Source organism: Callorhinus ursinus, unplaced genomic scaffold (genome assembly GCF_003265705.2).
Source record: "Callorhinus ursinus isolate GAN/ISIS: 27379988/994484 unplaced genomic scaffold, GSC_fseal_2.0 scaffold9, whole genome shotgun sequence".
Taxonomy (NCBI): domain Eukaryota; kingdom Metazoa; phylum Chordata; class Mammalia; order Carnivora; family Otariidae; genus Callorhinus; species Callorhinus ursinus.
Genome location: NW_027397071.1, coordinates 50,837,498 through 50,850,822, shown reverse-complemented (window position 1 = coordinate 50,850,822; position 13,325 = coordinate 50,837,498). Strand labels below are relative to the sequence as shown.

Sequence of the window (13,325 nt, the reverse complement as noted above, 5' to 3'; positions counted from 1 at the left end):
AAACAACAAATCTCACTGTGCCATTGTATATTATATCCACAATATTCAGACTGAGCAGTTATAATTACATCAAATCAAAGCTAACTAGTTAAAGAAAACCTATGGCCAATTATTCTGTAAAGCAAATAACTGCGATAATTTAAGTGTTACAAAGCTAAGAATTATATCTTAACTTCCTTAAGCAAATTCATCACTGATATTTACTAATGTCATAACTACATTTACTGATCTCCAACTAACAGAACAGATTAACCAAATGTGTGCACATGTGCATGAAAGGGCTTTTGTTTTTGTCACATCTCTGTAACGTTATTCTGTCCCTTAAATATAGATAGGCTCCTTCCATGGGCAAGGCTCATATTCTATTTGACCTGACATCAACTTGCTGTTAGAATTCAAAGATTTCGGCTTTGTATCTGCAAGTCCTCAGCATAGTGCCTAGCACACAGTAAGCTCTCAGTGTTAAATTTAAAAATAGGAGATGATATATTACAAAGAAACTACATATCCATGTAAAACTGCACTGGCATTTGATTAAAAGCAATAAAATTCAAACTTGTCATAATCATATATTTACATAACTGAATGTTAAAAGAATACTGCTAGGGCAAAGAGATCAGTTTTGGAAAAAATAATTATGAAGAAAGTCTCACAAATCTGATTTTACAGCCATCAGAGTAATAAAATCCTATTGATGTAAGTATTCCTGAATTTTAGGAGTTCTACATTTTATATTAAAGAATAAAATATGAAGCCAAAACTTTCATAAAGCCAAATCTCTTAATATCATTAAATATATAATTAATCCTGGCAGCAAGAAGGCAAACAAAAACATAACTTCTAAAGGAGTAGTTTATTCTTGCAATACTTACTAACATTCACTCACTGAATATCCACTGAGCACCTTCAATATGCTGGCCATTATGGGTGCTTAGGATATATCACTCAACAACTATGCCTGACCTCATGGAGCTCATACTGTGATAAAGGTAAGGTAAACAAACACTGAAAAATAATTATTAACTAATTTATATGCTACATAAAAAGGCAGTAAATGTTAGGAGACAAACAGAATGAGGGGATCAGAAGTCCCCAAGATACATGTTATACATTTAAATAAGGTGGTCGGAGTAGAAAAGAGGTGAAGGAGTTAGTAATAGGATTATAATGCTCAGAGGAATGATAGAAAGTTTTGTTTTTGTTTTTTTTAAGGTAATCTCTATATCCAATGTGGGGCTTGAACTCACAACCCCAAGTTCAAGAGTTGCATGCTCTACTGACTAAGCCAGCCAGGTGCCCCTGGAATGACATAATCTAACTTAAGTTTTGTTTTTTGTGACTTAAGCTTTGGAAGCAGCACTCTGCTTGCTATGTTGTGAAGACAGCATAGGTTTGGGGGCACCTGGGTGGCTCAGTCGGTTGAGCATCTGCCTTGGGCTCAGGTCATGAGCCCCGCATCGAGCTCCCTGCTCGGCGGGAAGCCTGCTTCTCCTTCTCCCACTCCCCCTGCTTGTGTTCCCTCTCTCGCTGTGTCTCTCTGTCGCATAAATAAATAAAATCTTAAAAAAAAAAAAAAAAAAGAAGAAGAAGAAGAGAGCATAGGTTGGAAGCAGCGAAACCATCTTCCAGTTTATTACATGAACTGAGGAAGACAGGATGGTAGTTCAGACCAACTGGTAGTAGCAGAGGTAGTGAGCAGTGGTTCGATCTTTAACATATACCTAAATCTGAACAAAAGGATTTAGGAAAGGCCACAGGATTGAGTTTACAGTTTCAGAGGGAAATTTGTTTCAGAAATATAATTTTGGGAGTCATTAGCATAGAGTGGTATTTAAAATCATGGGACTGGATAACATCAAGCAAGTGAGTACAGAGAGAAAAGAGAGAAGATGAGAGAGATAAGGACAGAGGCCTGGAGCACTTCCAGATTAAGAGATCAGGAAAAGAAGAATCCAAAGAGATTGAAAAGGTATAACCAGAACAGTAAAAGGATAAACAAGAGAGTACAGGGCCCTGGAAGGCAAGTAAATATAATAAACCAAGGAGGAAAGAATTTAACTATGTCCAAATCTGCTGTAAGGTCAAGTAAGCGGAGTGTTGAGAATTAACCACTGGATTTAGCAACATGGAGTGTTGGTCACATTAACAAAGGCAGGTTGGATGGAAGATGGGAGCGGTATCTGATTAAAGTAGGGTAGGGAGAATGGGAGTAAAAGAATTGGAGACAGCTAGTATAGGAAACTCTTTTAAGGAATTCTACTACAAAACATAACAGAAATAGTGAGGAAGCTAGCAGCTAAAATGCTAGAGAGGAGATTTGGGGATAAATAATATCATGCTTTATGTGGATGGGATGTTTTAGTAGATAGGGGCAACTGATGAAGCAGCAGAGAGATGAAATAATTGCCAGAGTGAGGATCCTGAGTAGGTGAGAGGAGACAGGAGCTTGTCTACAAATGGATGTATGAAAATGGATAGTTCATTTGTAGCAGAGTATTATTTTAAGTAGTGGGTAGTCATAGATGGTAGTAGGTAGGTAGATATGGTGGTAAAATCTACAAAATTATTCTTTTGAGGGCTTCCACTTTCTCAATGAAGTAGGAGATAAAGTGAGAAGGACAACTGGTGGGCAGATAAGGGAAGAAGGCATGAAATCTTTCTGGGAGAATGGGAAAGTAAATGGAATGCAGAAATATAGTATAATTAACTTCCTGACAGCATTGAGGGCTCTCTTGAGGTCCATGGCTTTTCATTTCAAATGAAACCAGTCATTACAGTATTTCTCAAGTCATGTTCATCAGCACAGGTGCCGACATGGCACAGACAGACGACTGGGTTCAACTATGGCTTGAGATCGGGCTACGCAAGTAAAATGAAATGAGAGAAAGATAAGGCAATTGAGGTTTGATTATAACAGGGTTAACTATAATGACTGGTCATAGAGGGGCACCTGGTGGCTCCTGGGATCGAGCCCTGCATCAGGCTCTGCGCTCAGCAGGGAGTCTGCTTCTCTACCTCTCTCTCTCTCTCTCTCCCTCCCTACCTCCTGCTCTGCCCCTCCCCTCACTCATGTGTTCTCTCTCTCTCTCTAAAATAAATAAATCAATCTTTTTAAAAAAATGATTGGTCATGGAATTTAAGCTGGCTAAGTTGGAGTAACATTAAGTAATTGAGACACAGTAAAAGGTCATCAGATCAAGTGATGGGAGGTTGCAGAGCAGTGTTAGGAGTTGGCGTACTAGGGAGAAAAACTTGAGCTAATAGAGAATACAATTCATGAAACTGAGATTATGAGGGTTAAAGTTATTAGTAATGACATCTATGGCATGACCATGGCTGAGGCAGGGGAAAGACAAAACCATTAAAAAAAAAAAAAAAAAAAGATTTTTTTCAGGCGCCTTGGTGGCTCAGTCAGTTAAGCACCTGACTCTTGGTTTCAGCACAGATCATGATTTCAGGGTCCTGGGATGCAGTCCCATGTCAGGCTCCCCGCTCAGCAGGTTGTCTGCTTCTCCCTCTCCCTCCTGTTCCTGTTCCCTCTCTCTCTCACACCAAAAAAAAAAAAAAAAAAAAAGTTTCTTGAATTTCCAGGCCAATGAAATCAGAATGAACAGTAGCTATAAATAAACTTCAAATTCCTTATAATTTTAAGAATGAGATAAAATTTTACACCATTATTATTGATTATGACTAAATGATATTCCAAAATGAAGTAACTATCAAAAATTTTCCAAGAGGGGGGCGCCTGGGTGGCTCAGTCATTAAGTGTCTGCCTTCAGCTTAGGTCATGATCCCAGGGTCCTGGGATTGAGCCCCACATCGGGCTCCCTGCTGAACGGGAAGCCTGCTTCTCCCTCTCCCACTGCCCCTGCTTGTGTTCCCTCTCTGTCAAATAAATAAATAAAATCTTTTAAAAAAATTTTTTCCAAGAGGAAACATGAAATCCATTTAAATAAAACTTGATTAGGAAGAGGCTGTGTTGTCATAAGAAAAATTCTCATGATGGCTTTCTCAGATATATACAATACATATCATCAGAAGTTTATGTCATCATTATGTCTCATTTTATGACTATTTGAAAAAAGGCAAATAATCATTCCAATATATGCAGACCTTTGTTCTAAATCTTGATGTTATAATCTGTCAAATACATCATAAAAAGGAAAACTCTAGACTTACTCTAGATGAAACATAATGCAAGTCTTAGAGAAATTAAGAGGCATTTTAAAAGTAGAACCTTGAGGGGTGCCTGGGTGGCTCAGCTGGTTAAGCGACTGCCTTCAGCTCAGGTCATGATCCTGGAGTCCCGGGATCGAGTCCCGCATCGGGCTCCCTGCTTAGTAGGGAGTCTGCTTCTCCCTCTGACCTTCTTCCCTCTCGTGCTCTCTGTCTCTCATTCTCTCTCTCAAATAAATAAATAAAATCTTAAAAAATAAAAATAAAAAAATAAAAGTAGAACCTTGAGGACAATGGTATCTTTTTCATCTCTGTAGCTCTTTAACAGGAAAATTTCTTATTAATTCACAAATCAGATTCATTCCACAGAAGAACTGTATTTACAGTATATAAATAATGCTAAGTACTACCTCTATTATAATGAGATACAACTGAGAATGAATACAAGGAAAAAAAAACCTGAGTTCTTTTCCTAAAGATGGAACTATATGGGGGTTGGGGGCATAGGAGCCTTCCCTTTGGCGATTGCTGTATTACTCAGGTTACTTTGCACAAGCCCATGAAGATGTATCTGCACATCACTCTCTCAGGGAGTTCACAGAAAGTGAAAGTTGTTTAATTAGAGTAAGGTCTGTATGGATCTGTAAGTTACTGAAATTCATGTTTATTTAAAATGTAAGACTACAAAATATATTTTTGATCTGTGAGCAATTACTTTAAAAATTAAGTTACTTTTAAAAAAGAGCAAGGCTTAAGTTCATTAGAAGCTTCTGAATGTAAAATTTCTTTATATGAACAGGTATGAGTAGTTCTGATGTTTTTGATCAACATTCAAGTATTTCACATAACAAACCCAGATTGTTTAAAAAAAAAATCTATTATAGTTCAGGCTAAGGGTTCAACACAGATGCTAGAACATGTTTATTAATTCTTCCTCAGATCCTAGTTAATAGCCTAAAAGTGCCAAAGAAAAGCTGGCTGTGATTCCACAACAATGGTATCTCCCTCCTTTCAAATGGCAAAAACTACTTTTGAAATGGTTTGGTCAAAACACAACATAACACTATTTACTGGCCTTAGTCTTACTGTTCTTTTTTCCACTCTGTTTAAACTCGGAATTATTTTTGTACCTGACCTATAAAAAGGTACTACCTATTCCTTTTTTTGAGGGGGTTAATAAAGATGCTGTTAAAAAATATAGTTGGATCTTATACTAGCTGGCTTCTCACTTGTTACCTGGAATAATCATTAACCATCATTAAATAAATCATATTTTTTGAGCTCTGGTGCATCTTTATATAGAATTTTCCAGTGAAAGGCAGCTCTACTACCAATGAAGGCTAATCAATGGTCTTGATATTTTTCAGAGAAAGGATGGAGGTTCCTATTTTAAATCAATGATGTGATGTCCCTTGTACACAGCAGTCAGATAGGTCTCTTTTAACTCTATAGGAAATTAATCTAGTCATTTTTCACAGGATGGAGTACACACAAAAATGTTATATGGACTGGTAATCCTGGACAAATTTCTGAATTTGGCGATTTTCCTGAGCAGAAGGCACAAACCAGTTTGTAACAGCAAGCTTATTTAATAGAAACATGAGACACTTAGTGTAGACTGATAGAAAGGTACAATGTCTTGCCTGTTACTAACTCAAATACATTTTAAAATTAAGAATAAAATAAAACTGGACATTTCTCATTTGTTCATAAACTGAAAACCAAATGTATAGATGAGTATCTTCAGTTTACCTTACTGCCGATGATTGACCGTACTTCATCATCTGGTGACGTGGGAGTCCCAGATATATCTGGGTTACTATTACTAAGGCTCCGAGAACGATTTAAATTAAGGCTTGCAGGTCTCACAGCAGATCTAGCCATTGTGGCATAATGCACTGATCCTCCCAAACCCCCAGGACCTAGAGTTGTATATAGAATAGCACATAATTAAACAAACAAAAAAATTAGTCAGGAAAGGACCTGAAAAAAATCTCTGCCACTTTACAAAATTCCATAAAAATGAGGAATTATTTATTTCTAAATGAAAAATACTAAGTAAAAAAACACTTAAAACTTATTGATAGCTACACCAAGATATTCTATTTTACAGCAGTTGACAAAACCACATGCAAATAAAGTCATTATCTTGTCAATGTTTCCGATTATATATTAAGTGTACAATAAAAAACAAGACAAAATACACACACACATTATTTTCACTTTAGATAGGAGTATCTAGGACCCAGAATACTTCAGCTGATGACTCTTCCTTTCTCCCACTCCTCCTACTCTGTCCTGGATATACAGTCACTGGAAGGACAACCAATTTACTGTCAACATCTCTTAAATGAGATTGTGTTTTGTTTCTGCAACTTCATCAATGAAATTTGAACTATAACAAAATGGCATCCTTACGATATACATATATATGTATAATCAAGATACTTCTAAGAGCCCAAGTTATAAAAGCAAGAATTCCTCTAAAATCAACTATGTTCAACCATCATTCAACCATATTCTATGAACATAAAAATACCCAGCAACTGTATCCATAATTTATACCATTTTCTTAAAGAAACCTTTCATATTTGCAAATGACACACAACTGTCAGGTCAGCATGTAAAAAAGATGGTTTGCAAAATCTGTGAAATTACAATAGTACACTGGATGAAAGGTAAAATGGAGAAGCATTGTATATAGTCCACAATATACCTTCAGAGCCTAAAGTACTATAACTTTTTAAATCAAGATAGGAAATTACAACCCAGAATATAAGTCAATTACTTCTCTTTTTGCAATTAAGAAATAAAATAAGCTAAAACTTAGAGTCATTTTACTATTATGTCTAGTTTTCATAATGAATGTCATACGTATTTCTCACCATTATTAATGTTAACGTCGCCAAGAGCTGGGAAAGGTCACTTACCATCATCATTAGTGATGAGTGATGGCTCATACAAACATATGAGCAGGTTGAAAGGTACGCACAACAAAATCATTAACTAACTAACACCTAACGAGTTATTCAAACCAAGACAGCCCCCCACCGCACCACCACACTACCACCAGTGTCATACAAAGCCGAGTAACCACTTTGGGCGCTGATATTCACAAAGGCTACATTATCTTATTGACCATGAAGAGATTAGGACCTTTCTAGAGAATAAGCTTTTATACTATTGTAGGTTTCACAAAGTTATCAGGGAACTAAGCTATCCTATTTCTTCTTTAATGTCCAACATTCCAAATGACAAATATAACATTCTATTTATCTTACGGTAAAATGCTTCCAGAGACACAGAACTTATTTTCAAGGTTTGTTTCCAAGAATTAATTCAACCAAGCTCTAATTCAAATTAAAGGAAGCTGTAGAAATGATGATGCCTGGAGATGTAACTTAATTATCCTCTTAACCCCAGCACCCAGCATATTCCGTGCCACTCAGCAAGCACTCAGTAAATGCTAGCTGTTGAATGGATGCATCCCACTAGACTATGAGATTATTTCCATTTTGCCATGAACATACAAGAGAATTTCAAAGGAAAAGGAATAACATACCTGGTGATGGTGAATTAGGGTAAGTATTTGGTAGGCGAAAAACGTAATAGATGTATGATGCGAGAAGGCTGTTCCTGCCATGCTGGTCATGATTTCCTTCCAAGTTTTTGTGGAGCCGATTTATAATTGATGCCATGGCTTCAAAAGATGCTTGACCTAGATTAACTTTTAAGAAGAAGGAACACATTTTTGCATTCATTTTTTTAAACTGCAAATTCCAAAAAGATCAAGGTTTTATCATCTCTACATGTGTTAAGTATAGTGACTATGCATAGTAAGTGTATAAAGATGATATTTGATGATTTTAATGCTCTATTAGCTGAATCAAAATTACTTTTCTAAACAAAATTTTAAAACACAATTATTTTACTAATGAAAACTATATGGGTTTGCTCAGTCAAAAAACAAAACATCACCCAACAGGTACCCATTATTTTGCAAAACAATACAAAGCACATAAGAAAAAAAGAAATCTATCTTGTGTATCACCTTTGAAAAGTCACTTCTTGTTTAAAAGAGGACTCTGAAAACCCAATATACAATGAGCATGTTACTCGTTTAAAAAAATATTAACAATGAAAGTAGATTATTAAAAATATCAACTTAAAATACTAAGAAAAGAGGATAGTGAATAAGCACCATGACTGACATGAGGGAATCGGTAAAAGCATTAGGCACCTGGAGGAACAGGCTGAGGTAAGACGGCACAGCATTTTATTTATTTATTTATTTTAAAGATTTTATTTATTTATTTGACAGAGACACAGCGAGAGAGGGAACACAAGCAGGGGGAGTGGGAGAGGGAGAAGCAGGCTTCCCACTGAGCAGGGAGCCTGATGCAGGGCTCAGGACCTGAGCCGAAGGCAGACACTTAACAACTGAGCCACCCAGGCGCCCCTATTCATTTATTTTTTTAAAAGATTTTATTTATTTATTTGACAGAGAGAGACAGTGAGAGAGGGAACACAAGCGGGGAGGGGGGGTGGGAGAGGAAGAAGCAGGCTTCCCGCGGAGCAGGGAGCCCGATGCGGGGCTCAATCTCAGGACCCTGGGATCATGACCTGAGCCGAAGTCAGACGCCTAACGACTGAGCCATCCAGGCGCCCCACGGCACAACATTTTAAATGCCAGGCTAGCAATACCTACCCAGTCATTCAAGTGAGTATGTAATGAAAATTTTGCAAAAGTTGGGAAATTCTGGTAGCACACTAAATAAACGGGTAAAACAAACAGCCATTCTGGGCGATTAAGCCTCAGAGTCTACGATTTATTTATTTATTTATTTATGATTTTATTTATTTGACAGAGAGAGACACAGCGAGAGAGGGAACACAAGCAGGGGGAGTGGGAGAGGGAGAAGCAGGCTTCCCACTGAGCAGGGAGCCTGATGCGGGGCACGATCCCAGGACCCTGGGATCATGACCTGAGCCGAAGGCAGACGCCCAGCAACTGAGCCACCCAGGCGCCCCTATGATTTATTTAATCAAGACAGGAAATTATGAACAGAAATGAGGCCAATTAAATTTTCCTAAAACTGGAATAATCCAATAAATGGTTCCTGCTTAATTCCTTTTCCTCATAGTAGCTATTCCAAACCATCAGAACCCTTCTCAAAACTCAGATCCACTTTATTCCCTTCTCAAGAAATTTTGCTTTTTATCTCACAGTAGAAATTTATAGTATTAAAGTCCTCAACGTTTTACCACAAATTTATCCAAATCTGAAATCATTTTTATTTCCCTTCTAAAGGAAGCAGTGCTCCTCTCCTATATAACAATGATCACTTGACTTTTGTCCCATAGGCTTGCTCCATTAATTAAACCTTTTAGCACCTCTTATATTTTTCTCCCCCCTCCACTAGTTACTCAAAGCGCATAAACATGCTCAAATGATTCCATTCTTATGCCATTATCAACCCTGCTTCCTCTTCTAACCAAATTTCTTTGAAAAATAGTGTATACATTTTGTATTCCTTTCACCGTGTATAATGCGCTTAATTCTCTGTAATCTGGTTTCTACTTTCACTGTTTGACTAAAACTCTTGTTAATTTCACTAGTGAACACCTCTTTAGTAGATAAGACTGGGACTCTGGAGTCAGTTGCTTGGGTCTGAATCCTTAGGCAAATTTTCAAGTAGAGTGTTCATCACTCTACTTACTTGTAAAACAGTGGTAATGTTATCTACACATAAGAGTTGTGAGCATTTCATCCACTAATATAAATAAAGTGCATAGCAATATTGCTGGCATATATTAAAGTGCTGTGCAAATGTCTGCTACTATGGCATTATTATTTTACTTACATAATCTACAAAAATGAACAGTGCTAAATTTTTTTCTTAAAACCTCTCCTAGGACTCCTGTGACAGTACTCTGTACAATAGCTCTTCAATATTTCTTAATCCACCCCTCTTCTCCAACTCACTGTCGCCTCCTGTTTTGGCAGGACCTCAGAGTTTATTGTATGAAATTCTGTAAGATTCCTAATTTGTCTCTTTGCTTCCAGATTTTCCCACTTTCAACCCATCTCCACATAGCACACTCATCTTTATAAAAGCCAAACTGGGTCACATTACTTCCCTAATTATTAGACCAGACCCTTCAAAAACTATTGATTCCTTATAGAATAATAGTCCCAATGCCCTAAAGGATCATGGAAGATCCCATTTCATCTCCCTCACCTCCAACATCATCATTAATCACCAACCCTCCAATTTATGACTACTTATAGGTTCCTCCAAATTTCCCAGTTCATTTATCTGTCTGTATACCATGCACATACTATTTAATCACCCTGGACTAGTTATTTGCCTGTCAGACTCCTACTCAAGTTTAAATGTTTGACCCAAAAATCTCCTCTATTAACAAGTCTCCCCTAAAGCAGAGAAAGACAATTCTCACATGGTTTCACTCGTATGTGGAACATAAGCAATAGTGTGGAGGATCATAGGGGAAGGGAGGGAAAACTGAAGGGGGAGAAATCAGAGAGGGAGACATACCATGAGATACTCTAGACTCCAGGAACCAAACTGAGGGTTACAGAAGGGAGGGGGTGGGGGGATGGGGGGTAGCTGGGTGATGGGTATTAAGAAGGGCACATGTTGTGATGAGCACTGGGTGCTATACACAACTAATGAATCATTGAACACTACATCAAAAACCAACGATGTACTATATGCTGGCTAATTGAACATAATAATAAAAAAATAATTTAAAAAATAAAAATATAATAAGAATAAAATAAAATTCCAAGGAGCTGAACACTCCTCTCCTTTGTGCAACCATTTAACACAGGAAACAGGACTACCTCTAATTCCAGAATAACACAGAAGAAAATGAGAATATAGAGATTCTGAGTTAATGAAGAAAAGAAAAGCTATTTTATTTTATTTTTTTAAAGATTTTATTTATTTATTTGACAGAGAGAGACACAGCGAGAGAGGGAACACAAGCAGGGGGAGTGGGAGAGGGAGAAGCAGGCTTCAGCTGAGCAGGGAGCCTGATGCGGGGCTCAATCCCAGGACCCTGGGACCATGACCTGAGCCAAAGGCAGACACTTAACGACTGAGCCACCCAGGCACCCCAAGAACAGCTATTTTAAATAGAGGATAGCAGATGAGTAAAAATGTAGGCTAGGTAAATCACACATCATGTAAAAAGCAAAATGATTTATCTGTTTGCCTGTTTTCCAAAATATTCTGTGAGATCCTTAAAATCAGGAACTAAGCCTTGGACAGAGCCTATTGGTGTCTGGCACATAGTAAGAGCTTAATCAGTATTTGGTGAGTGGATAAATGAATTTGTTTCCATAATCTGAGCTGAAATCTATATGGCACATTTTATAAAAATGAAAAAAAAAAGTTACTTTCTGGCATCAGAAACAAGTAAACATCCCCACCCTCTCCTCCCCCAAGTCAAACACCGTCCTTATAGATAATACATAGTAAATCATGATTCTATTTCTGCAAAAGCTAGAAATGCCACGTTACAAATTTCCTAATTCCCCAAACATAAGTAAAAATTACCTATTTGGCCAGCAATGACAGGAGGTCTAACAACTAAAAGTATCAATTTATCAAGCAGAAGATGAAGAAATCGGACCACTGGTTCTAACTGAGATGAATTCAATGCTGAAATACTGCTCTTCAATTCATTTTCTAAGTTATTTTCCATTATACGCATGTCTCCAATTCGGACTGGGAACATGTGTTCATCCAGAGCATTGACCAGAGCAAAAAATTTGTCGAGATAAGGATCCTAAAACAAAGAATAAACAAAATCACTAACCAATTATAACTGTAAATTCCCAAAACTTTGGACCATATAAATATAAAATAGCTCGTATAAATTAGTAATACAAGAAAGTACACAATTATATACATTGTTTCCAATTAAAACTAGATCTATTCTCATTTATTATTGTAAAGTGGCCATTCTGAACACTATTAATTAGTCAGAATTCTATTGATACTAATTAAGGATTTTTCCCCCCAGTGTGAGTCCATCCTATTGTTTTAGAACTTACTGATTGTGCAGGTCTATCAGTACAAGGCCTGTGCCCATTATTAGTTTATTACCTCTCAGCTCCATCCAAACCCACCATCGTGCCACAATTTGTAATAACTGGAGCTGGACTCTTCAAATTGCATTTCTCCTTTGTCAGCTGGCTTGTGGTTAGGCTCTGACCACAGAAGGTACAGGAAACAGCCTTCCTTCTTCCTATTTGTTTTCCCGATGGCAGCTAGCAGACGTGAATGCTGGCATTTCAGAGGTGAGGGACATGGCAGCAGTGTTCACACCAGGAATGGTGGCTCCTGTCCCCGAACAGGTGCCCTCCACACCCTGGCAGGGCAGGCAACGTGTGCCCGAAGCAGCAGTGTCCTCTCCTCGGAGGTCTGATTCTTAGCCCTCAGGATCCTCCCCTAGGTTTCTAAGTTCCTTCCTTACCACTTTCTGCAACTGCTATCTCTGTTACAATCACAGAATTTTCTTTTACCCCATTTAGTAGTGAATCACCTTTAACCAAGTTAACAATTATTTGGATATAAATTGTCTCCATTCGAATTACTGGCAATTTCCATCTCCTGACTAAATCCTGACTGCTATTATTTAACCTCCTTCTACACCAACAGAACCACAGTCTTATTTAAAGCAATCTGTGCCCAGTCCCAGGGCAGATGCTTGGTGGCCCAGCTTGCTTTATGCCTACTGATGAGATGTGTATGTGACTGCGTGTATAGCGCTGACCAGTGAGATGTGAACAGAAGTCTATTGGAACTCTGGGAAGACTTCTACTTAGTTAATAGTGAAAATAAACTTTAAGACAATAATGCCGAACAGCTTCATTCACATTTATAGTTCTAATATTGTTCTAATTTGATATGTAGAATTTAAATGAATAAAAAATTCTTGAGTTCTAACTATAGATCCAGTAAATTTCAAAGAGCTACATGCAAAGTATAAAACATAAGAAACATTATTGTGTTTGATCCTTTTAAGAAGATAATACATGATGAAATTGTTCTACATAGTGGCAAAAGTTTATAAAATCTCGAGTATTACTCATCAGGACTGTGAAAGCCAGAGTA

At 37.5% G+C, this 13,325-nt stretch overlaps 1 protein-coding gene across 8 annotated transcripts in view; it reads right to left on the bottom strand.

The window, feature by feature from the left end:
- DOCK7 (dedicator of cytokinesis 7) overlaps positions 1-13,325 on the bottom strand; it is a 219,826-nt gene that overhangs the window by 75,762 nt on the left and 130,739 nt on the right. For all 8 annotated transcript variants that reach the window (XM_073896632.1, XM_073896628.1, XM_073896629.1 and 5 more), the window contains exons 20-22: positions 11,763-11,994; positions 7,739-7,903; positions 5,929-6,098 (exon numbers count right to left, since the gene is read on the bottom strand). In XM_073896632.1, coding sequence (XP_073752733.1) covers positions 5,929-6,098; positions 7,739-7,903; positions 11,763-11,994 — 567 coding nt within the window. The remainder of the gene's footprint in view (positions 1-5,928; positions 6,099-7,738; positions 7,904-11,762; positions 11,995-13,325) is intronic.